Raw genomic sequence first — 26,210 nt, 5'->3', positions numbered from 1 at the left:
TCCTTCTGGAATGGAAGGTGTGGGAGGCAGGCAAGCCTTGGGGAGGGTGAGGGGCCACGTCCTGAACCAAACTGGGAGGCGGGAGAGTCACACGACGGAAGGAGCGTGAGAGAGAGGTCACCGGTCCCCGCTGTGCACTTTGCAAGAGGGCAAACTGAAGTCCAGACACAACAAGTGACTTGCCCAGGGTCACACAGCAAGCAAGTAACAGAGGTAAGACTCGAACCCTGGGATCCTAACTTCCAGCCCAGGGTTCTTGGCGCCCCCTGCATCAGGCCTCCCTGTCAGGGTTTTGGTGGTGACCCTGCTGAACAAGGTGAGGTAATGAGGTCCGTAGCCCGGGACATGGAGACTCAAAGAAAGAATGTCACGTGATAAGCTTGCACAGAACTAGGTTCCCTCGAATTCTGTAGTAAAGTGCAGATGCTCCAGACAGAGTTTACATCCTGAATTCATTCATTACAAAGACCTTGAGGTTAACCAAGCCCTTGGAAAAGGCGGAGGGAGAAGCAGAGAATCAAAGCGAGGCCCCTGAAAGGTCAGTGTTAGGGGTAAACTCAGATGATTGGATTTTGTAGGACGGCATTTGCCTGGGTTCTTTAAAAAATAATAATAATAATAGTAAGGAGTTAGCCAGGGGCACCGGGGGTCAGGGCACCTGGTTCCGAGGAGACTTGGTTTTATCCCTGCACTCCCACCCCCAATTTTTTTCCTTCCAGAGGTTCACAGTGGCCTGTCCATGGTGTATACGACTCAGGTACATCTCTACGTTCTTGCTTTCACAGGTGGCAACGAGAAGTAACTCAGAAACCTCAGTTGGTGTGTTTTAGAAACTTAGTGCAGTTACCAAGCGGGGTGATTGAGGGCAAAGCTGAGGGGGAAGCGCAGGGCCCGGTGGCACCTCATTGTGCTCACGGGCCAGAGTCCCTTCGGGTTGTCTTTGGTTCTTGCTATTGTTATTACTGATCTTGTCTTGAATGAATCAGAAAGGAGTTCTGGAAAATGTACCAAATGAACTACCAATGAACCTTCCTGTCTGTGTGCCCTGGGCATCCCCGCCGGCCCTCAGCTTGCCCGTTTGGAAGGAGAGGGCGGTGGACTCAGCAGTTTTCAGACTGGCTTCCACCAAATCCTCTGATCACAGGAGTTGCCTCCTAGGACCATCGCAGAGGGTGTGGGTTCCAGTGAAAGAGAAATTGTGTGGGGAGGAGTAGAAGGGAGCAGTTTGGCTCCTTAAACCTTTTGGAGGAGCTGAATTTTCCATCATAAGTTCATCCCCCAAACTCTCCAACGCAAGAGTAGATCTCCTTTCACTCTGGACAAACACATAGAAAGTCTACCGGTTTCACTTTTTCCTGGCTGGCAGAATCCCCCTGCACCTCCCTCCTCCCCCTACTTGGACTGGCTACCCCCAGGCTGATGCGGGGCGCCGCCCTTGGCGCTCCCTTGAGCTTCTCATGTTCATTCGCCCCTCCTCGTTAGTGGGGCATGTCCTCCAGGAGCATCCCAGGAAAAGGTGCATGGGTGGGGTGGATTTTTCTGTGAAGCTTCCTATGTGCCAAAATGTTGTTCTTCTACCCTTACACTCGCTATTTAGTTTGGCTTCTGTCCGCTTCTAGGCTGGAGATTATTTTCCCTCAGAATTTTGGAGAGTTATCTCAGAGCTTCTCTGCTGCTGCTGTCAAATCCACTGCTGTTCTGGTTTCATCTGAGTGTTAATCCTTTTATTGGTATCTGACCTTTTCTGTTGTTGTTGTTATCTATAGATGTGTGTGGGATATTCTCTTTAGGCCCTGTGTTCTGAAAGGTCATGGGGATGAGTCCCACTGTGGGTCTTTTTTATTCATTTTTCTAGGGACTCCGTGAACCTTCTCATTCTGAAAATTCACGTCCTTCATTTCCAGGAAATTTCCAGGTATTCTTTGATAATTTCCTCCCCTTGCTTTTTTTTTTTTTTTTTTTTTTAAATAAATTTATTTATTTATTTGGCTGCGTTGGTTCTTCGTTGCTGCCCATGGGCTTTCTCTAGTTGCGGCGAGCAGGGGCTACTCTTCGTTGCGGTGGGTAGGCTTCTCCTTGCGGTGGCTTCTCTTGTTGCGGAGCACAGGCTCTGGGCACATGGGCTTCAGTAGTTGTGGCCAGCCGGCCGTGGAGCGCAGGCTCAGTAGTTGTGGCACGGGCTTAGTTGCTCCGCGGCATGTGGGCTCTTCCCGGGCCAGGGCTCACACCGGTGTCCCCTGCATTGGCAGGCAGACTCTTAACCACTGCGCCACCAGGGAAGTCCCTCCCCTTGCTTTTTTCTGCTTAATCACTTCTGGAATTCTTATCATTAGAATGTTGGACCTCCTGGAGTAATTTGGTTTTGCCCCTTTTCTCTCCCAATCTTTTTTTGTTCCACTTTATGAGACATTTCTTCAACTATCTTCCAATACTTCTATTGAATTTTAAAATTTCTTTTGTCATATTTTAAATATCCTAGCACTCTTTCTTGTTCTTGGAATATTCTTTTCTTATAGCATTCTGTTCTTGTTTTATTAATGTAGTATCTCATCTCTCTGAGGATGTTGAAGTTTTCTTCTGCCCTTTGAAGGGCCCTTCTGCCCTTCTGTCTCTATTTGCTTTAAGTGCCTCCCTCTGTTCATTTGTTTGCTGTCTGTTCATCATGTTTGAGGCTTGTACCCTCAGAGGTCTGTTGACCCTTAGCTATCTGTTCCTATTTAAGAGTAAGCCACTAGAAAACTCATTGAATAAAAAAAGTTCAGGGGAAGCTCTGAGTGTGGGGGCCGGCTTATCAGCAAGTGGCCTCCCCATTGGCTGATTGGCAGGAACCTGGTCATTTCATTGGAGGATCGTGTAACATCAATCAGTATCTGTCAGTCTGTTCTCTTTAGCTGGTCAGTCTCCCAAGAGCCTCTAATTTCCTGCCTGGAGGTTAAGCCCAGTGGCCCAGGGGGTTAAAGGGGCTAGATGAGCCCCACAATGCAGGACGTTACCTCAACGCCATTTTTCAACCAGAGATTAACCGCCACCTTCCTTTTCCTTAAGTCTCAAAGTCAAATGTGCCCATGAATCACCTGGGAATCTGGCTAAATAAAAGGCATATTCTCATTCAGCAGGTCTGAATGGAGCCTGAGATTCTGCCTTCCGAACAGGGTCGCAGGGTTGCCAGTGCTGCTGATCCAAGGACCGCACTTCAGATAGCCAGGGTCTAGAGCCGTGCCGTCCAGTGGAATTTTACACAGTGGTGGACACGTTCTAGACCCACACTGATCAATACAGGAGCCACAAGCCCCAGTGGATGTTAGCACTTGAAATGGGGCTAGTGTGACTGAGGCACTGAGCTTTTAATTTTATTTAATTTTCCTTAATTTCATTTAAATGTAGATGGCCAGAGGTTTGAGCCTCGGCCTTTGCCAGGCTGCTAAGTCACACTCAGCCATCAGCTTTTCCAGCCTTCAAACCTTGACTGGCCCCTCTCCAATGTGGTTGTCGTCTCTCCTTTCTCTTTGGCCTTATGGATCCATACGTCTGAATTCCTTTACTGTCATTCATGGGGGGTTTCAGAAGGAGGCAGAGATGAAGACTTGCGTTCCATCTGCTCTGCTGGACCAGAATTCCCTCCTGCATTTTTTTTTTTTTTTTCTGTATGCGGGCCTCTCACTGTTGTGGCCTCTCCCGTTGCGGAGCACAGGCTCCGGACGCACAGGCTCAGCGGCCATGGCTCACGGGCCCAGCCTCTCCGCGGCACGTGGGATCTTCCCGGACCGGGGCACGACCTCGTGTCCCCTGTATCGGCAGGCGGACTCTCAACCACTGTGCCACCGGGGAAGCCCCCTCCTGCATTTTTTAAGAGACAAAGGTAGATCCCACACGTTGTTTCTCCCAGGATGAAGCAAACCAGAGTTTGTCCTCCTTACCTGTCATCTTCCTCTGGACCCAGAGAAACCATCTCTGAGTCACTGCAGAGCCTGAGAGCTGCTGGAGGAGGTAGAAGGCTCTGCCTGTCTGGGGGGAGAGCCCTGCTCACCCACTCGGTGTGCTTTATTCTATAAAGGGAAGGGTGGGCTCATGGAGGGGCCAGGCAGCCAAAGGACATCCTTGCAAACCAGAGCTGGGCAGGGAGTGGACTTATAAAACTAAAGACATTCTAAGCCCTTGGCAGGGAGGAGATTTGTTTGTTCAGACAGGACGGGGCAGGGGAGGCAGGAGTGGATTAAGTACAAACCTTGGGGTCTGACAGATTAGAGTCTGAATCCTATATATTAGCTCCCTCAGCAGGGAGGAGATTTGGACAGGAAAAATTGAGAATGGTCACCATTTAATTGTGCGAATAAATCCCACGGATGGGACCGAATCCTGGCAGGCAGGGGCTGGAGTAGGGTGGTCCTTCAGGACAGGATGAACTGCAGATGTATTCGTAGTTAGTTTGGAAGTAGGTGCTAACACAAGTGAAATCAGCTCATGCAGCAGGGATGGAATCAGGCCTGCCCCGTTGCCTCCTGAGCCCACGCCCCACACCCCTACCTAGCTGGCCCAGTGTCTTCAGAAGCCCTTCTCTGCTCCTCTCACAGCACCAGCACCTCTCACGTACTACCTCCTGATGTGTGCTCATGACCACCACTCCCTGGAAATGTCTGATCAACCTCCGTATTCTCCACAGCACCTGGCCTGTGGGATGTGTCTGTTCAGGCAGAGCAGGGGAAGCACGTATGGTTTGAATGCAAACCTTGGGGTCCAACAGATAAGAGTCTGAATCCTATATATGAGGCGGAGTAATGCCCCCTCAAAGGTAGCCAAATCCTAATCCCCCAAAGCGTGGCGAAAGGGACGTGATGTGATTAAGTTAAGGATTTTGAGATGGGGGATTATCCTGGGTTACCTGGGTGGGTCCAGTGTAATCACAAGCGTCCTTATAGGAGGGAGGCTGGAGAATGAGAGAGAGTGAAAGAGATGTGAGGTTGGGAGCAGAGGTCAGAGAGAGAGATGAGAAGATGCTACACTGGGGACTTCCCTGGTGGTCCAGTGGTAAAGAATCCGCCTTCCAGTGCAGGGGACGCAGGTTCGATCCCTGGTGGGGGAGCTAGGATCCCACGTGCCGTGGGGCAACCAAGCCCGTGCGCCACAACTACTGAGCTCACGCCCCTCAACAAGAGAGCCCATGTGCCGCAAACTACAGAGCCCACATGCCCTGGAGCCCACGCGCCACAGCTAGAGAGAAGCCCGTGCGCCTCAGCAAAGATCCTGTGTGCCACAACTAAGACCCGATGCAGCCAAAAATAATAATAATAATAATAAAATAATAAAAAGTTTAAAAAGAAAAAAGAAGATGCTGCACTGTTCACTTGAAGAGGGAGGTAGGGGCCACAGGCCAGGGAATGCAGGTGGCCCACAGAAGGTAGAGAAGGCAAGGAGACAGAGTCTTCTCTAGAGCCTTGAATGGAGCATGGCCCTGCCAACGTTTCGAGTTTAGCCCAGTGAGTGTGATTTTAGTCTTTGGGCCTCTAAACTATGAAAATAAATGTGTGTTATTTTGAGCGGTAATTTGTTACAGCAGCCGTAGGAAACGAATGCATCCTAGCTCTGCCATACATTAGCACTGGGACCTTGGATGAGTTACTTAACCTTTCTGAGCCTCACGCCTTTTTTATCTGGAAAATAGAGAAAAGGTATGTGAGAAAATATGTCTGAAGTACTTAGCATGGTAACCGACACATAGTAAGCATTTGCTAAAGGGTAGCTGCTGTGTTTGTGGGCATGATAATTGCCATCATCCTTGCTGTTATTGGTCGCCTACCCACACCTGTAAGTACAGGCTGGCCATTTTCCTGTTTGTCTAGACCTTTATGGAGAGAAAGGATAGGAAGCTGTTATGAGACAGGCCCATAACTCAACTCCAGTAGTTCTCAACCAGGGGCAACTTTGCCTCCCAGAAGACGTCTGGAAATGTCTGGAGACATTTTTGGTTGTTGTAAGTAGGGGATGCTACTGGCATCTGGTGGGTAGAGGCCAAGGATGCTGCTAGACATCCTGCAATGTACAAGATACATCCACAACAAAGAACCATCTGGCCCAAATGTAAACAGTGCCAAGCTTGAGAAACCCTTCCATTCTCTGAGGTTTTGTGGTAACTCTTGGGCTCAAAATAACAACATGTAGTAAAAATAGTGAGCAGGGTCCTGCTGCAGCAGGGCTGCTGACCCTCAGAGTGCCCCCAGGAAAATTGCTTACCTCCTGGAAGACTTGGCAGCCACCACAGTTTGGAGGTAGATCTGAATTTGAGAATCAGCGTCTCCACTCATTTGCTGTAAGACTTTGGGCAAGTCAGTTAACCTCTCTGAGCCTCCATTTCTTATCAGCAAAGTGGAGATAAAAGACCCGCCATGTCGTATTGATTAAATGAGAAAACATATGAACGCACAGCGCCTGAGTCTTCATTAGCGTCCCCTTAAATGTTAGTTTCCTTTTCCTTCCTGATCAGAATGTCCGGGTGGAATTATTTTCCTCTGACATATTCACTTAGGGGCATAAACTCTTTAACCTTGTGCCTATTTCCCTTGGGGACAGTGGGACACCTGGAGATTTATGTAGGAACTCAGGTGTAGTTTGAGGACTCTGTGACTGGGCGCTTGGCTTGAGCCCAAAGACTGAGGGGCAAATGGAAGGCACAGGTCACGTTCCAGCTCTCGGTCCGTCTCAACCAGGATACCCACTGGTCTCTTCCTCCCACTGACTCCTGACACGGCCTGTGCCACCCTATTGGCACTAGGTGTAAATCTGCCTTGTGACAAGTTTCATCTGGGATTTCTATTTATAACTCTTCATCCGTGAAACTTATCAGACTTTCAGGTCTTGGGCTGGAAGCTCCTTGAGGCACCTTTCTTTACAATTGGGCCACAAAAATAAGAAACAAAGGATGTTCAAGCCAGAAATTGACAGATGGGTAAATAAGACTTAGTAGCCGTGGTGGGCCTGGAACCCAAACTTCCAGAGCCACAGGCCACGGCCTTTTCCATAGGACTTCAGTCTGATGTTGATCAGCCACCTCTCTGATCAGGCTGGACCAGGAGTGAGGGGAGGTGAGCCCCACTAAATATTGATGCAAGGAAAGATTCTTTTTTAATTTTTTTTTTTTAAATTTTTGACTGCGTTGGGTCTTGGTTGCTGCAAGTAGGCTTTCTCTATTTGCGGTGAGTGGGGGCTACTCTTCCTTGCGGTGCGTGGGCTTCTCATTGCAGTGGCTTCTCTTGTTGCAGAGCATGGGCTCTAGGCGCGTGAGCTTCAGTAGTTGTGGTACGCAGGCTCAGTAGTTGTGGCCTGCAGGCTCTAGAGCACAGGCTCAGTAGTTGTGGTGCATGGACTCAGCTGCTCCGCGGCATGTGGGATTTTCCCTGGACCAGGGCTCGAACCTGTGTCCCCTGCATTGGCAGGCGGATTTCCAACCACTGCACCACCTGGAAGACACTGGTTCTTGAGGTAAGCTATGAATGGCTGGTCCATGCAATAGAACCACAAGTTGGAAAGGCCCTTAGAGATCTTCTCCAAACTGAGCCATTTTACAGGTGGGAAAACCAAGGTCCAGGAAGGGGAGATGACTTTCCAAAGTTGTATGGCAAAGAGTGACAAAGGGGACCCCGGAGTCCTGATTCTCACCCCGAGTTATGAGTTCATTGTTGCTCCTTTGCTGCACCCCGCAGCCCCCGTGCTCTACCAGTCCCATTAGGATTTTTGCTCCCCTGGGGGTGGTTTCACTATTTCCTCTGTCTCTACCCTCAGTGGAAATGAAGGAGAAGGTCAAACCTCTGGAAGTTCTGAAGTATCCCTCCTCAGATCCCCTCCTTGGGACATCAGCCTTCATGGCCTGGCTCCTTGACCTCCCTGTTCATACTTGAGCTTGAGCAAACGCAGCAAACACTTGGCCAGGTTGAGAACTGGGGGCTCCAAGAAGAGGAGGGAGAACACAGACCGGGGACAGGAAGGAAAGAGGGGCTGGGATGGACATTCACCCATCACCCACCATCCAACAGGCACTGTGCTGGACAGTTATAACATCTCATTTACTCTTGTAACCCCACAAGATAGGGAGTGTTATTCCTGCTTTATAAATGAGAACACACTGAAGCCTAGAGAAGTGGCTTGGCTTGTAGAGCTGGTCAGCAGGGATCCCAAGTTTAAAACTCAGGGCTACCTGACCCCAAAGCCCTTGCTGGGTCCTGAGTTCCTAGACAACATGCTCTGTCACAGTCCGTCAAGAGTTCTCAGGAGCCACCCAGCAGGAGCTGGAGTTTCTCTCCTGAGGCCCCAATCAACAAGGTCAAGGCTGACAGGGATCAATGCAAAGTCCTGCCCTTGAGTTCAAGAAGACAGCTGCACAAGAGTGTAATGGAGTTCTGGTTACTGGACCGCAGCTCATCATAATACTGTCACCATGCATAATGCGGCTGTTATTGCCTTCTAGTTCCATAGCACTTTGAGTGTAGAAAGCCCTTGCACTTACCGATCTTAGGGCTTTGACCATAAACAAGCAAAAGAATAAGTCAGAAAAAGGTTTGCGGGTGTCCCAACAGGGTATGGGTGGAGCAGTGTGCTGTGGCTGCCTGTAAAGCTAATGAGCTATTTGTTTGCATTAATCCAGTGCGACATCAATAGGGTTTGTGTGCAGCCACTGTGCTAAATATATCACATATTTTATCTCATTTAATTCTCACACAACTCTATGAAGTTTGTAATTCCTGTTTTACAGATCAGAAAACTAAGAAGTGAAGAAAGTTGACGGAGGTCACACAGCTAGTAAATAGGAGAATTCAGGCTCAGGTCTGATAATTGTCAAGAAAAATGTCATTCTGGAGAGTTCAGGCCCCCTCGGGAGTCATGTATCCAGTTTGGGGTGTTGTATTTAAGGAAGACATTGACATACAGAGAAACAAGGAACCCATCCATGAGGGAGACTATCACCCTAAAGATTTTTTGAAGGAGCTGAGAATATTTATCCCGGAGAAGAAAATCATCAGAGAACATACAGTTGCTGTTTTCAAGGGCAGAAAGCTCCTCTACTTAGAAACAGGTTGGGTTCACGGGACATTTGCCAGTGATATGTTGGTTAAGTCCAAAAGGACATACTATAGCCAACTACTATTGCCACCTACTGGTGGGAGGTAAAATTGATGTGCTGATTTCAGCTACTGTAACTGTTCCATTCATAGAACTTTAACTTGTCATACATAGAAGGGCTTTCAAGCATGATCATTGTCATGTGTATGAAGTAGAAGATTACCTTTGTGGGAAGAGAATTAGGACCAATGGGTTAAAATCACAAGGGGAGAGCTTTTGGTTCCAAAATGAAAGTTAATTTTCTGATAATGAAAACATAATTATCAAGGGACTGCTTGGGAGTAGTGAGGTTCTTGTCTGTGGAAGAAACCAAGTCATACTGAATCCCCCATCTCTCAGGTGAACGGATGAAATCGATCCCAATGTTTTGGTGGGTCTCAGGCATTCATGGCTTACCTATTCTGAGCTATAGTTGGACATTTGGATAGGGGTCTGCCAGGGTTGATAGCATGTGGGTTGTCTTATCCAGGGAGGAACTTTTAGGCTAGGCCAGAGGGAAGGAGGGTACCACAGGGGCAGAGCAGAAGGGGGAAATATTTTGGGCAGGTGGGGTCTGGCAGCATTTATCCTCCAGTTATGGCCCTTACACTTGACGAAGGAACAGTCAGAGAAGGGTGGTTCAGTGAGGTTCATGACCCTCCATCACGTCCCAAACTGACCTCCCACATGGGGCCATTTGTAAACAACCCAAGGAAAAAGTTTCTTATAGATTCTGCAAATGAGATTAAGGCTCTGCTGGAGACAGAGGTTCAGAGTATAGGCAAGGTCAGGGACCAGTCAGGTAGGACCATCTGGGTCAGGGGTTAGATGAAGGGCTCTGGCTCTCTCTGCCGCAGTGAGGTTTTTTCTCATCAAAGCCCTACATTGATGTGGGCCCCAGATTCACTGGGAGGCAGTCCAGTGAGAGTTTATGGAGAAGGGGCTGTGAAATCAGACAGACCCTAGCTTGAATCCTAACATGGTTACATATTAGCCTTGTGAGCTTAGATTGATTTCTTCTCTTATCTGACTCTCGGTTTCCTCATCTGTAGAGTGGGCACAGTGACTGCACCCTCCTAACCAGAAAGGTATGAGGATTAAATGAGACCTCCCATATAAATCACTGAGTGCAGTGCCTGGGGCACATAGTATATTATTATTATTATTATTATTTTTGCGGTACGCGGGCCTCTCACTGTTGTGGCCTCTGCCGTTGCGGGGCACAGGCTCCGGACGCGCAGGCCCAGCGGCCATGGTTCAGGACCCAGCCGCTCCACGGCATGTGGGATCTTCCCGGACCGGGGCACGAACCCGCATTCCCCGCATCGGCAGGCGGACTCTCAACCACTGCACCACCAGGGAAGCCCTATATTATTATTATTAATTATTAAATTAACTTCTGTCAGTAAAAACTAGCTTCGCCCTCCCTGTATGCTCCCCCATTTTCTGTGACCATGGATCCTGGTCATGGGCACATTTGACACCGAAATCCCCTGCTGGACCTCACTTGGTTAACAAGAATTGCAGGGGCCCCACACATGAAAACACCCACATTCTTGGCCATCAACGCTCCACCACCCTCCCTCCCACCTTCTCTGATGTGGCAGGAACAGAGACGTAATTTAGAGCCCTCGGTTCTTAGATGGGGCAAGATATGCTCTGGGATTACTCACTGTTCTCTCAGAAAGAAGAGTAGCTGGGCCCATCTGAAAAGGAGTCACACCTGGAACTTGGCACCCAGGAGGTCACGCTGAAGGACAAGGACCTGCAGAGGAGCCTGTGTCCTGGTGGCCTTAGGAGGCTCCATTACTGGTCAGTATGTGTCTGTGAGTGCATGTGTGCGGGTTTCTGTAGTGAACGTTCATTCCCCCGCTCCCCACCGATGTGTACCAGGGGCAGGTGGTGCGGAGGGAAGGGTACAGTCTTTGAAGTTTGCAGAGCCAAGTTCATACGCCAAGGCTGCAGCCTCCAGGCGGTATGAGCATGGAAAGTCTCAGGGTTCTCACTTGAAACAAGGGGAGAGGAAAACCTACTTTACATGGCATTTGCTAATTAAATCAGAGGATGGATAAAAAATATCTGGCACAAGGCCTTGGCACGTGGCAGACACTCGGATGGTGGCTTCCGTCATCTTTGTGCATGTTGGTTTAATGGGGGATGTGTCCATGGTAGGGTTTAGTTTATCTAGTGATTATGCCATGTCTCTCTCCTTAAATGACCTTTGACCAATGGCCACCTATTTGCCTCTTCTTTCTATTTTTGTTTTTATTTTCGTTTTTCTCTCTTTTTTGTGTTTAAAAGGAATTGTGAGAAAGCGTTACTGGTGAGTGTTCTCACCTTGATATTGGTGGGGATAGAAGCAGACGGTCTGGGCAAATGCGTATTAAAACTCTTTTATGTGCTGAGATGGAGAGTGTGTATATGTATGTGTTGAGGGAGGAGTTCAGCCACCTCTCCTTAGGAATAGGAGTGGGAGTCGGGGGCTGGGGAAGACTTTTATTCCGTGTTCTCAAATTGGTCCATACCTTTTTAAAAAATATATAAATTTATTTATTTATTTTTGGCTGCCGTTAGGTCTTCATTGCTGCGTGCGGGCTTTTCTCTAGTTGCAGCGAGCAGGGGCTACTCTTCGTTGCGGTTCACGGGCTTCTTTTGTTGCAGAGCACAGGGTCTAGGCACACGGGCTTCAGTAGTTGTGGCACGTGGGCCCAATAGTTGTGGCGCATGGGCTTAGTTGCTCCACGGCATGTGGGATCTTCCCAGACCAGGGCTCGAACCCATGTCCCCTGCATTGGCAGGCGGATTCTTAACCAAGGAGCCACCAGGGAAGCCTGGTCCATACCTATTTTTTTTTTTTTTTTTTTTTTTTTTTTGCGGTACGCGGGCCCCTCACTGTTGTGGCCTCTCCCGTTGCGGAGCACAGGCTCCAGACGCACAGGCTCAGTGGCCATGGCTCACGGGCCCAGCCGCTCCATGGCATGTGGGATCTTCCCGGACCGGGGCACGAACCCGTGTCCCCTGCATCGGCAGGCGGACTCTCAACCACTGTGCCACCAGGGAAGTCCCCATACCTATTTTTATAGAAAGAATTTTATTTTCCTGTTTTGAGCTCCTGTCTCTAATTAGTTCAGCAAGTATTCACTAATACCCACTAAAATCCTGAGGGCTATCTACCATTTACTGGGCACTTAAAAGCACTTTCCATACTTAACCTAGAACCCTCATTTCCCTTGGGAAAAGCTACCTCATTTTACAAACAGCAACTCCAGCTGGGAGAGGTTCAGCCACTCACTCAAGTCCTGACACTGGCAAAGGTGAGGAGAGCCAGACAGGAGTGACAAGAACCAGAAACATTCTCTACCTCAAGGACCTGACAATGAACATGGAAAGTTGACTTCCAGACACAGCAAATGAGACACAAGCTGTGGTGGTGCTTCTGTGCAGGGCACTGCTATGAGAGGATGGAGGGTAGCATCGCTAATTCTATCTGGCAGGAAGTCTTCCTGAAGGTGACTGGGCTGAGTCTGGAAGGTTCTGTTCCTTTTGGAGGGGGAGCGGGCAATGGAGCATGGCCAGCAACCCAGGTCTGTTTAAGGTAGTCGGGAGACGGGGAGCCCAGCCAGGCTGAAGGGTTGAAAGGTTGGCCGGCGTGGGGACGTCAGAGTCACAGACACATCCTTCAGGAAGCCAGAGTTGTGAAAGTCCTGAGGATCGGGTTTTTGGGAGGAGGGGACAGACAAAGCTGGGGATAGAGCAGCAGTTTAGGCAGGACCTCAAGGCTTAAAGGAGGGCAGAGAAAGTAAAGCAGAGCCTGTCCTGTGGATCAACAGTGCCCGGCCACACAGGGTCATTCTGAGGCTGAGGCCCTTGTGGGGAGGGTTGGCAGGGGAAGAGGTCATAGGCACCAGAGCCCCAAGCCTGGCTGCAGATGACCTGACCCCACTGGAGGGGTGCTGACCCCCGTTTCCATCATGAGTTGGCAGAGTTGGGGGACGTGGGAGGCCAAAGCCTGGGGCTGCAGCCCAGAGGCAGCAAAGACCAGGAACGATGGGGGAGGATGGAGTGGCCCGTTGTCCCAGCAATTTGGCAGAGGTTGGTAGGAGGAGCCAGGAGGCTGAAATAGAGGGTGGAAACAGCCAGTGAAGGGCTTTCACTGCCAGATATAGAAGTGTGGGTACTGGGGAGATGATTGGTTTTTGAGCCCGAGAAAGCTATGGACAAACCTACTGTGTCTCTCACTCTCACCAGAATGTGAGCTTCCGGAGGCAAGGAGTTTGCCTTTGGGCCGGGCTCCACGTCTTCGTAGCTGTGTGACTTGGGTCGATTCACTCAACCACGCTGAGCCTCAGTTTCTCAGCAGCAAAATGTGATGATTGAGAGGATTAAGTGAGCTGACAGATGTCATTTGTGAAGGTACCGACGACAGCCTTGTGCGTGGGAGATGCTCTCTTCCCATTGAGGGTTTTGCGCAACCACACCCGTGTTCTGTCTCCTCCACCCCCATATCTCCAAACCACACTCATCCTTCAAGGCCCATTCAACGTGATCTCCTTGAGATCATTCTTCACAACCCAATGGCTCATGTCACTGACTGCTTAATAATCAAGTAACCATAATTTTTTCATTTGCTTTTATTCTTTCCTCCTTAGATTGTAAAGCTTTTGAAAGCAGGAACACAATTTCAAGCACTGTTGTGGGGTGACCAAAGTTCCACTAGCGTGGGAAGTAGACGCCCAGGGTTCAGTTCTTCTAGGTAAACTTTGGGGCTCCACAATGGCACTGGGGGCTTCAGTTTCATCAGTCAAATGGCAACAATAGCCTCCCTCACAGTTTCCAGAAAATCAATTTAGACATTCTGTGTGAAACATAGTTAGGAGGAGTTGAATAAATATTGTTGAATGAATTGAAACTGCTTTGAAAAATGAAGTTTTTTACAAATGTCAGACCTTATTTTTATTTCTTTTTTTTTTTTTTGCGGTACGCGGGCCTCTCACTGTTGTGGTTTCTCCCTTCGCGGAGCACAGGCTCCGGACGTGCAGGCCCAGCGGCCATGGCTCACGGGCCCAGCCGTTCTGCGGCATGTGGGATCTTCCTGGACCAGGGCACGAACCAGCGTCGCCTGCATTGGCAGGCAGACTCGCAACCACCGCGCCACCAGGGAAGCCCCAGACCTTATTTTTAATTCCCCATAGTGTATAGTAAAAGGCCTTATCTTTAATTGTTGCTAAGAGAAACTGCATGCTTAAATATTTTCAGCTGTCATCCAGATGAAGCCAAAAGAGGCATCATACAGGGGTTATAAAGATTACTCTGGTTTTAAATGATATTTCATCTTCCTTCTCAGCAGGTCGAGATGACCACAGCTACCCCTTTGGGGAGTACCACCTTCTTCTCATTGAACATGACCACCAGAGGAGAAGACTTTCTGTACAAGAGTAAGGTCAACTTCGCTTGGCGGCCAGGGGAGCGAGGGCGGGACAGGTGTTGTGGTCAGCTCCTGGTGTCGAGGTCAAGAGCGTGGGCCCTGGAGACAAACTGCCTGGGTCTCAGTCTCAGTAATATACCACTTGCCAACCACATGACCCTGAGCACGTGACTTCACTGCTCTGGGCTTGATTTCCTCATCTATAAGATGGGAATATTAACAAAGCTGCCACATAGGTAGGTGTGAAAGCTAGAAGGGATAATCCATGTAAAACACTTAGAATAGCCTCTGTGCGTATGAAACATACTAAGTACCTAATGAGTATTATTATTATTATTACTATTACTATTATTTTCATTAGGGAGTTTTGGGGCTTAGAAGGCGATGGAAATTTGTATCTCTTGTAAGATGGCCCTACACTTGTCACCTTAAAATGCAGCTACTTTCGTACTAGTTCTGCAAAGCAAAAACATCCTGTCAATTTACCAAGGAGTAAATGAATGTAGGTAGGAAGAGTTAGTCCTGGGGAGACATTTGCCAAGAACAAGGGGTCCCTAGAAGGAAAAATTTGAGGACCATTCTTCAGAAAACCAACTGACTGTATTAGGTGAAGTTTGGGTCCATTTCAGTCATCTCAGGTGACTTGGTACGTAACTCCATGAATGGAACAGGCCTCCCGACACACATGGAGCAGTGATGAACAGTGATAAACAGCTCCAGGCTGGGGTACTGACAGGAAGCAGGGTTAATGGCAGGATGTGGCTCTTCTAGGGAGACCCAGAGAGGGTCGCTCTTGGGACAGGGTCCCACATGTTAGCCTGCTCTTTGCTGGGTGGGGAGACCTACAGAGGCCTGCTGAAATATGTCTCAAAACAGTTCTGAAGTGAAATGCAGGGTAGATAGAATCACTGTCAGCAAGATGGGAATAATACTGTTTTTGTTTAACTAAAAGTCACGGTTCTCAAGTAGGCAATTTTGCCCCCTAAATAAGGTTGCCAGATTTAGCAAATAAAAGTACAGGATACCAATTAAATTTGAATTTAAGACAAACAATTAATAGATTTTTAGTATAAGGATATACCATACAATATTTTGAAATTATTCATTGTTTATCAGATATTCTAATTTAATGGGTATCCTGTATTTTATCTGGCAACGCTACCACCAGGAGACACTTGGCAATGTCTGAAGACATTTTTGCTTGTCACAACTGGGAGAGTGGGAGGAGAAGGGTACTGGTATCTAGTGAGTACAGGCCAGGGATGCTGGTAAATACCCTGCAAGGCACAGGACAGTCCCCACAACAGAGAATTATCCAGCCGAGGTTGAAAAGCCCACTGGACTCCCCAGGAAGGAAAGAAAACCAAGTTAACTCCATGATGGATTCCCCACCCACTCCCTTTTTCCCTCTGTCTTTCTTCCTATGAATAAATGCACAGTTGTTGTTTTTTAAGTAAACTTTTAATAAAAGCACTACATATGTTCCAAAAAGTGCCCAAATGATAAGTGCACAGCTGGATGAATTTTCACAAAGTGCACACAGCTGTGTAGCCAGCCCCGCAGATGAAGAATCAGGCCACCATCCGTGTTCCAGAAGTTCTGGTGCCCTTTGCAATCACTATCCCCCACCCACTCAAGGGAACCCACTGTTCTGACTTCTACCACCATAGATTAATTCTACCTTGGTTTTGAACTTTGTATTCGTGGGATCATACCACACATACTCTTTTGTATCTGACTTCTTTTGTTCAGTATTATGTCTATATGCACATATTTAATGGTTGCTACATAATGTATATGTATGTATATGTGGATGTGTATAAAATATCATTCTATATTCCACACTCTTCTATCATCGAAAGTGTTCCATGTACCATAGTCTTCGTAATTATTATTTTAATTACAGTCTATTTCATGGATAACTGTGCCATACCTTATTAAACCCTTCTCATATTTAGAATATCAATAATGTAATAAACATTTTCATTCATATAGCTTTTTCTGTATTTAGGATTATTCCCTATGATCAATTCCCCAGAATCAAATAGATCAGTTTAAAGTATGAGGCTTTTTTATGAGTCTTGATGTTTTCAATATCAATTCTGGCAAGGTTGTTGATCTTGAACCTAATATTAGAGTTTGACTTTGGGACTGGGAGCTGATATTGAAATTAGAATCTGAGATATTAAGCTACAAGGACATTCATCATAGCCTTGTTTTTAATAGTGTAAAATTGAATGCAACATAAATATCCTCAATAAAGAATTGGTAAACAAATTATGGCACAGGCAAACAATGGAGTACTATACAGCCTTCAAGAGTCATGAAGAAAAATATGTACTTACATAGCAAAAGGATCAGGGTGTTTTGTTGTAAAGCAGTATATGGAATATGGTTCCATTTTTATCAAGTGCATATTTTTCCATATTTATGAATATTTTCTTAAGATGGATTTTCAGACATAGGATTAATAAATTATTCTAAAAGATGATAGATATATATGCAAAAACGTGATCACACTGGTGAATGTATACGTATGTAGACTATCAGTGGTTCTTGGGGTAATGAGGTCTTCCTCTTCCCCTCCTCTTTGGCTTGTATGTATATTTTCAAAATTATCTACACAGGGCACAGGGCTATTGTTGTTGCCCATGTGTGTCCTGTAGGAAAAAGAAATTATCTACAAAAGCCACATATTACTTTTATATTATCTGAAAGAAGGAAGGATGTTTTATTTCACAAAAGAAGTTCGAAGCTATCTTGGGGATGATAAGAGCAGGACTTAGCCTAAGGCAGGATGCTGGCAGGGAATGTGCTGAGGATGTGGCCCTCCAAGTCCCATTGGAGGCAGAGGTACACTGCCACTCTAGATGTGACTCTGTCCTGGGGCCAGCAGTGAGTGTGCCAGGATTTCACATTCTCTCCTCTCCTTGACCCACTGAGGATGCCAGGTGTTGTGTCTTCCTCCCAGCCTCCGAATCCTTCCTTGCATTTCAGGTGGCACATTAGCCATCTCCACTCCTCTCTTCCTCGTAGGTTCTGGAGCCATCGTTGCTGCCATTGTGGTGGTTGTCATTATCATCTTCACCATGGTTCTGATCTTGCTGAAGATGTACAACAGGTATGGGATGCCCTGGGCTTTGGAACTGTCTGGTCCCTTCAGTGATGCCAGAATGAATGGGAACTAATGTTTGTGGGTGCCTGTTATGTGCACAGCAGTATCTATGAGTCCATCATCAAATGCTCTAACCCTTTGTGTATCCTTTTTTGCTGTCTGTTCTACTGGAAGAGCTTCACAGTGACCATATATTTTTGTATTTGGATAAATACTTTAAAAATATAATAATATAATGACAATGATAATAACCTTGAGCTGTGTAGTAAACTCTTATATGTAATTTACAGATAATAGAGGAGTGTTTCAATCCTCTTCTCCTGGAGAGCCCCCTGCTAGGTTGTATTGTGTGGACCACATGAGTATTTGAAGTGACAAATACTGAAATGCACATACCTGCGACTTTACTTTCCGGGACCAAATAAGAGGAAATAAAATCATATAAATTGATTGTAAGGAGAGTAACTGCTGTGTTATCACTTTATGTGGTATCAGCTGTAGTCACAGCTTTGCTAGAAGATTATTCTTTTCAGTGAATAAATCAAAATTAAAAGACTAAATTCAATTACATCCTAGAAGACCTGGAAGCCATTAAAAAATATTGTAGAAATGTATAAATTGATGAGGAAAGTTGTCTACAACATATTGTCAAAATTTACAAAGCAGTATGTACATCATTTTTTAAAAATTAATTTATTTTTTGGCTGTGTCAGGTCTTAGTTGTGGCAGATGGGATCTTTCGTTGTGGTGAGTGGCTCTTCGTTGCGCTGTGCGGCTTCTCTCTAGTTGTGGTGCACAGGCTCCAAGGTGTGTGGGCTCAGTAGTTGTGGCACGTGGGCTTAAGTACCCTGCAGCATGTGAGATCTTAGTTCCCCTACCAGGGATCGAACCTGCGTCCCCTGCATTGGAAGGCAGATTCTTAGCCACTGGACCACCAGCGAAGTCCTAAAGCAGTATGGACATTATGATCGTACACATGGGTTACGCACATGCACCCAGGGAAAGTTCAAATGATATACCACAAGGTGTTAACAACCAGTATGTCTGCATGATGGGATTGCTAGTAAGTTAGTTGGTTGGTTGGTTTTTGCAGGGTCAAGGGGTGTGCTTCTTTATTTCTGCATTGTTTTTATAATAATATGAATGTATTTATAAGGGTAGCTAACATATTGATCTCTTACTAAGTGCTGGCATGGTTCTAAGCTCTTTACATGTAATAACTCATTAGGTCTTCATAACAGCACCACAAAGTGGGTGCTTCTATATCCCCAATTTTATAGGTGTGAAACAGGCACAGGAAGATTAAGTAACATGCCTGAATTTACTCAGCCCTAATTGGCAGAGTTGGGATTCAAACCCAGTTCATCTCGTTTCAAAGAAAATACTCCCACCAGTACACATATGATAACAATAATAACATTTCATATGTTATTTTTGTTCTTTTATAAATTTATTTATTTGTTTATTTATTTTGGGCTGTGTTGGGTCTTTGTTTCTATGCGAGGGCTTTCTCCAGTTGCAGCGAGCAGGGGCCACTCTTCATCATGGTGTGCGGGTCTCTCACTGTCACGGCCTCTCCCATTGCAGAGCGCAGGCTCCAGACGCGCAGGCTCAGTAGTTGTGGCTCACGGGCCTAGTTGCTCCACGGCATGTGGGATCTTCCCAGACCAGGGCTCGAACCCGTGTCCCCTGCATTGGCAGGCAGATTCTTAACCACTGTGCCACCAGGGAAGCCCTCATATGTTATTTTTAAAAATCTTTGGGCTGTTACCATTTGGGTCTATTTCAAACCAGGAAGTGACATCAGACCCCAAGTTCTACCCGCCATTCCTCTCCATCATTGCTGGAGCTCTAAACCCCTTTTCTAGGTTGAAATTTGGATGGAGACTCTACTCACCCCTTCCTGTTTACAATGATATGTGGGCTGGGAATTGAGAAACCTGGGTTCAGTCTTTGGTCTGTCAAAAGCAGGCAAGTTGTTTAGCCTCTCTGTGCTTTGATTTTATCATCTTTAAAATGGAAGTGTCTCTAAATAGACACTTCTCCAAAGAATACACACAGGTGGTCAATAGACACATGAAAAGATGCTCAACATTGCTAAATATTAGAGAAATGCAAATCAAAACTACAATGAGGGGCTTCCCTGGTGGCACAGTGGTTGAGAGTCTGCCTGCTGATGCAGGAGACACGGGTTCGTGCCCTGGTCCGGGAAGATCCCACATGCCGCGGCTTAGGCTGCTGAGCCTGTGCGTCCGGAGCCTGTGCTCTGCAACAGGAGAGGCCACAACAGTGAGAGGCCCGCGTACTAAAAATAAAAAAAAAAAAACCAAAAAAACCCAAAAAAAACTACAATGAGGTATCACCTCACACTGGTCAGAATGGCCATAATTTAAAAGTCTACTATACTTCCCTGGTGGTCCAGTGGTTAAGAATCCACCTGCCAATGCAAGGGACACGGGTTCGATCCCTGGTCCGGGAAGATCCAACAAGCCATGGGGCAACTAAGCCCATGCTCCACAACTACTGAACCTGTGCTCTAGAGCCCGAGAGCTGCAACTACTGAAGCCTGTGCACTCTGGACCCACATGCTGCAACTACTGAGCCCGTGTGCTGCAACTACTGAAGCCCACATGCTTAGAGCCCATGCTCTTCAATAAGAGAAACCACCACAATGAGAAGCCTGCGCACCTCAATGAAGAGTAGCCCCCGCTCACCGCAACTAGAGAAAGCCCGCATGCAGCAGTGAAGACCCAACGCAGCCAAAAAAAAAAAAAAAAAAATCAGTTAAAAAAAATGTTTTTTAAAAAAAGTCTTCAAATAATAAATGCCGGAGAGAGTGTGGAGAAAAGGGAACCCTCCTCCACTGTTGGTGGGAATGGAAGTTGGTACAGCCACTATGGAAAACAGTATGGAGGTTCCTTAAAAAACTTAAAATAGAGTTACCATATGATCTAGCAATTCCACTCCTGGGCATATATGGAGAAAACTATAATTCAAAAAGATACTTGCACCCCAATGTTCATAGCAACACTATTTACAATAGCTGAGACATGGAAGCAACCTAAATGTCCATTGACAGATGAACAGATAAAGAAGATGTGGTATGTGTACACAATGGAATACTACTCAGCCATAAAAAAGAATGAAATAATGCCATTTGCAGCAACATGGATGGGCCTAGAGATCATCATACTAAGTGAAATAAGTTAGAGAAAGACAAATATCATGATATCACTTATATATGGAATCTAAAATATGATACAAATGAACTTATTTACAAAAAAGACTCACAGACATAGAAAACAAATTTATGGTTACCAAAGGGAAAAGGCAGGGGTTGGGGGAGAGGGATAAATTAGGAGTTTGGGATTAGCAGATACAAACAAAATAGATGAACAACAAGGTCCTACTGTATTGCACAGGGAACTATATTCAATATCTTGTAATAACCTATAATGGAAAAGAATATGAAAAAAATATATATGTAACTGAATCACTTTGCTGTACATGAGAAATTAACACAACATTGTAAATCAACTATACTTCAATAAAAGAAAAGAATAGGGGGACTTCCCTGGTGGCACAGCAGTTAAGAATCCGTCTGCCAGTGCAGGGGACACGGGTTCAAGCCCTGGTCCAGGAAGATCCCACATGCTGCGGGGCAACTAAGCCCGTGCGCCACAACTACTGAAGCCCATGTGCCTAGAGCCCATGCTCCACAACAAGAGAACCCCCCGCAATGAGAAGCCCATGCACCACAATGAAAAGTAGCCCCCACTCGCCGCAACTAGAGAAAGCCACAACGAAGACCCAACGCAGCCAAAAAGAAAAGAATAGGCAGAAATTTTAATTCAACAACAACAAAAATGGAAGGTTCTTAAAGTGTGATAATTGTGTTATGGTTACATTGAAGAATGCCCTTGTTCTTAGGAGTATTTAGGGTCGAAGTGGCATGATGTCTGCAACTAACTCACAAATGGTTCATGATTTTTTAAAAAACTGTGTGTGTGTGTGTATGTGTAAATGGGTCAAGTAAAAGAAAGAAAGCAAATGTGGCAAATTGTTAACAATTTGTCAATTGTTTAGTGAAGGGTATTCAGGTATTAGTTGTACTATTTGTGTAACTTTTCTGAGGATTTGAAATTTTGAAAAAAGAAGCATGATAGGTCAACAAGATGAAATTTCATGTAGACATTAGAATGAATGATGGTTGTTAGTTATTGAATTTTATGGCATATGAAGTGAAAGCCAGGATATATGTTTTAAGTCCATTCTCTTCTCAACTATGTAAAAAAGTTCTTCAATATTTCTAGCAATAAACTTAGCAAGCATAATGAGGCTACAAAATTTCACCCACATTACAACTTTGAACAGAAAAAAAAAGTAATATCTTGATTTTGTAAAAAAATAGCCACCTAGGGGCTTCCCTGGTGGCGCAGGGGTTGAGAGTCCGCCTGCCGATGCAGGGGACACGGGTTCGTGCCCCGGTCCGGGAAGATCCCACATGCCGCGGAGCGGCTGGGCCCGTGAGCCGTGGCCGCTGAGCCTGCGCGTCCGGAGCCTGTGCCCCGCAACGGGAGAGGCCACAGCAGTGAGAGGCCCGCGTACCGCAAAAAAAAAAAAAAAAAAAAAAAAAAAAAAAAAAAAAAAAAAAAAAAAGCCACCTATCTGCTACTTTACTCATTCATTAATAGGAAAAAAATAAAATTAAGTATCCAACCTAGTTAAACAAAAAAACTGAAGGGTCAGACTACCTGATGTTTAAGATCCCTTCCAGTTGTAAAATTCTGTGATTGGCAATTAAGCAACATGATTTAATGATGATCTATATTAATTTCATCACTGGAACTGTAGTCACAGAGCTCGTTCCCCAAGGCATATGAGGGGGAAGGCTCAGCCATGCATGTGTATCTCATTACAGGAAAATGAGGACAAGGCGGGAGCTGGAGCCCAAGGTCCCCAAGCCAGCCTCCCCTTCTGCCCAGGGCCCAAACAGCAACAGCAGCCAACACCCTGCAACTGTGACCTTCAGCCCTGTTGACGTCCATGTGGAGACTCGGTGACCCCCCCATCCTGGGTGCTGTCTCGGCCACTGTCCAAAGAGCCTTCAGTAAAGACCAAGAAGCACATTCCTCCTGTGGCAGCTTCACTATGAGTTTGTTCCGGTCAGGTCAACAGGGGCATCTCTTATGCAATCCCTGATGCTTCAGGCAACCCCCCAACCCCATCCTGCCGGGCCCCACCCCAGGTACATCCATATCCCTGCTGCCACCCTTCCAAAAAGCTGTGCTATTTTGGGAATCCACTGCTGTGGGTTTAGCTGTCTCCCCCCAAACACAACAGCTAGACAGACAGACAGACAGGCAGGCAGATAGCCCAGGAGTCTTCTGGTCAGGAGTCAGGGATCAGGGCATGTTCCTGAGAGGGTCTGTCCTGAGGTCATATCAGAGGAAGGGCCATATCCACAGCTTTGTAGAGCAAAATAGCCAATCTCATCATCAGGCACAGGGGAACTAACTGGGACTAACTCACCAAAAAAAAAAAAAAACCCAGCTTGTTAATTTATAACTTGTTCCAGTGCTAAATGACCGCTAGCTAGCTCATGATGATGGATCAGCACATTTCTCCCTCTTAAAGAAAGGTTTTGGGAACAACTGGATTCTTCTGCAAAGGTGTCTACTTCTTTAGTAAAGAGTCAAAGTCAAAGACATAGGATGACCTTGAGGAAGAATGGCATCTAGGATGAAAGCTTGTTGTAGTATCCATGGGCCTAGAATGAGCCTGGTGTCTGGTCAGGGCCCCCCCCCCCCCACGGGGGCTGGATTAACCTTGACTCAGTCTCATTCCTTGGCTTCCCTCTATTTGGATTCTGAGCAATCCTCACTCTCCAGTTACCATCTTACCTCCAAGGTCCAGTATTTGGAGACTGATTAGATTACGACTCTATTTATGTTATCTCTGCCCTTCCTGGTCACTTTGCAAAGATTCAGTATATATTCAAAGTACCACATTCACAAACCACTCCTGTGGACAGAACTCATCTCTTTGACACTTTAGCCTGGAGAACAATCTACTGAAAGAGGAAAGCATTTTGGAATTAAGAAGACCTGCCTTCCAAGCCCTATTTCCTGGTTTTGTGGCCTTGGGAAAGTGACTTGACCCCTCCATATTCTGTTTCCTAACGTGAAATGGGAATAGCGTCTGCCTCACTGGGTGACTCTAACAAGCCAAGCACTTAGTAAAGCAGCTTAGGTGGTGCCTGGCACCCACCAGATGCCTTATAAATGGGAGCCAGCATTATTATTACGAATTTCTTCCATTGTAAGACATACACTTGTTCCCATTTTAATGATTCTGAAATCAGAATATGTCTTAAAATTGATGGATCCACTAATGAGGTTGCATTTTTTTTTCTCTCTTTCTCTCAAAAAGCTGTTTTTTAGCCACTTGTGCATTTTACAATTGAAGGCATCTTGGAAACGAGGTAATAAACCTGTATTCTGTTACAGACAGTGACACACTCTTGACATTTAACCTTAAATTCTAGGAGTCTCTCCTTCTGAGGGAAAACTGAGGGTCAGGAGGTAAGAAGACTGACACAGGGTCACACAGTTCATGTCATTCCACTATAAAAATGCTCACTTGGGGCTTCCCTGGTGGCGCAGTGGTTGAGAATCTGCCTGCCAATGCAGGGGACACGGGTTCGAGCCCTGGTCTGGGAGGATCCCACATGCCGTGGAGCAACTAGGCCCGTGAGCCACAACTACTCAGCCTGTGCTTCTGGAGCCTGTGCTCCACAACAAGAGAGGCCGCGACAGTGAGAGGCCCGCGCACCGCAATGAAGAGTGGCCCCCGCTCGCCGCAACTAGAGAAAGCCCTCGCACAGAAACGAAGACCCAACACAGCCAAAAACAAAAAACAAAAACCAACCAAACAAAAAATGCTCACTTGAATATATCTGGAGAAATACAGGCAAATTCCTTCTCCCCAGACATCTCTTCTCCCTCCTGTGTTCAAATATCCACCAGACACTTTGCAAGGTGCTTTTACATAAGTTATGTCATGGGATTTATTTTTCCCAATAACCCTGGGAGGTATTATTTTTCCCATTTGCCAATGAGAATTTCAAACTCAAGAAGAAAAAAATACTTGCTCGAAGTCTCACAGCTTGTGAGACAGTAAGTTGCAAAGACAAGACTCAAACCCTGGTCTCTTCGACTCCAAAGTCCATCTTTTTGTTGTATCACACTCTTCTCTAACATCCCGGCTCAAAGAACATGGATTCTTTTGTGAGCTGAACAAGAGGAGGACAGGCTTACCCATGTGTCTGAGCGGAGGTTGGGGGTCAGCTTCCATACCAAAAGTGGGGCAAAGACACTTTGGTAGCCTCCTTTGGGCTTCCATGATTGTAGCTAATGGGGCCCTTTCCAAATCCATCGAAGCTCGAAGGATTTCTGCTTCATTCCCCCACCACTTAGGCCCAAGGAGCAAGGCATGAGATGGCCTTGAACCAGGGCAAAGCCATTTAAGGACTCAAGCCCACATAGATATGTTTCCCAGATGTATTCTGCTTAAAAAAAAAAAAAAAAGATTGTTTGCAGTGTTCTAGCCCTAAAGCCAAACTCTTCTGTCCACAGTGGAATCTTCCTGGAAGAAAGAAGCACATATTCCTCTAGTATAAATGAAAGCTTGGAAATGGAAGGGTGAGGTAGAGAGGTGAGGGGGAGGCAAAGACAAGCGTTGCGTTTTGTTTTTAACTGACGACGATTAACTCAGTAAACATCCTTTAAGGGCTCCTGTATGCCAGTTGAGGTGCTACTAAACACAGCAAGCATAGCCCCTGCTCTCAGGGGGTCTGCAGCTGGCCTCCTGAGACAGGAATCTTGCAGCGCGGCTGAATTTCATTTCTGACAGGTGCCTTTCCTAACGGAGTAGATGCTGCCTTATTTGGCCACTGAATCAATAAATGATATTAAACGCTTCAAGAAAAATGTCTAAAAATAAAAAAAGTTTAAATCAAACATTTGTTGAGTTGATTTCAATTCAGTTTAGAGATAACAAATACCTTTTTTAAAAACTTCCTTTCTCTGGCAATGTAGACAGTGCCCTGAGGGAAAGCCGGAGCTGTTTCAAACATTGCGTTCTCACTTCTATAGGATGGTGGAAAAGGTGGGCTGCTCTGTGAGGTAGAAACTGTGTTAACTTGACGAAATATTATGCAGGGAATCCCATTTCACAGCAGGCTGAGAAGCCAAGGTTTGGGGACCCTGGGGAGTGGAGGAGACATTAGAATGGAACCCAAATCACCAATAATGATGTTTACCATTAACTAAGCTCCTACTGTGAGCCAGGCATAGGATGGGTCCTTTCTACCCACCAGCTCCTTTAACCATTACAGCTCCCCTGCATAGGGTGATCATTATTTCTATTTTTTGGATGAGGAAACAGGTGCAGGGAGGTAGTTTGTCTGTGGGTGATGTCATGGACATGTGTCCTTCTTTTGGTGATGTTGAGTTCATTTGGCTGGTCTAATTATTAAATATACATAAGACAGATTAACAGGAGAAAAAAAATTAATTTATG

The 26,210-nt window shown here is 46.3% G+C and overlaps 1 protein-coding gene across 2 annotated transcripts; it reads left to right on the top strand.

Annotated features, from left to right (window-relative positions):
• The first annotated feature begins 10,889 nt into the window (after positions 1-10,889).
• Positions 10,890-24,786, top strand: NCMAP (non-compact myelin associated protein). Of its 2 annotated transcripts, XM_059038872.2 has the most exons (4): positions 10,890-10,899; positions 14,432-14,522; positions 17,549-17,633; positions 22,549-24,786. In XM_059038872.2, exons 2-4 carry the CDS (start codon positions 14,441-14,443, stop codon positions 22,688-22,690), a joined length of 309 nt encoding a protein of 102 aa, XP_058894855.1. In that variant the 5' UTR covers positions 10,890-10,899; positions 14,432-14,440; the 3' UTR covers positions 22,691-24,786. The 2 variants fall into 2 exon arrangements, with proteins under 2 accessions (XP_058894855.1, XP_058894846.1); XM_059038863.2 differs by lacking the exon at positions 10,890-10,899 and having other exon boundaries at positions 14,408-14,522.
• Positions 24,787-26,210: the final 1,424 nt, after the last annotated feature.

Source organism: Kogia breviceps, chromosome 1, assembly GCF_026419965.1.
Source record: "Kogia breviceps isolate mKogBre1 chromosome 1, mKogBre1 haplotype 1, whole genome shotgun sequence".
Taxonomy (NCBI): Eukaryota; Metazoa; Chordata; class Mammalia; order Artiodactyla; family Physeteridae; genus Kogia; species Kogia breviceps.
The sequence above is the reverse complement of the archived record's forward strand: the minus strand, read 5'-3'. Positions and strand labels throughout refer to the sequence as shown.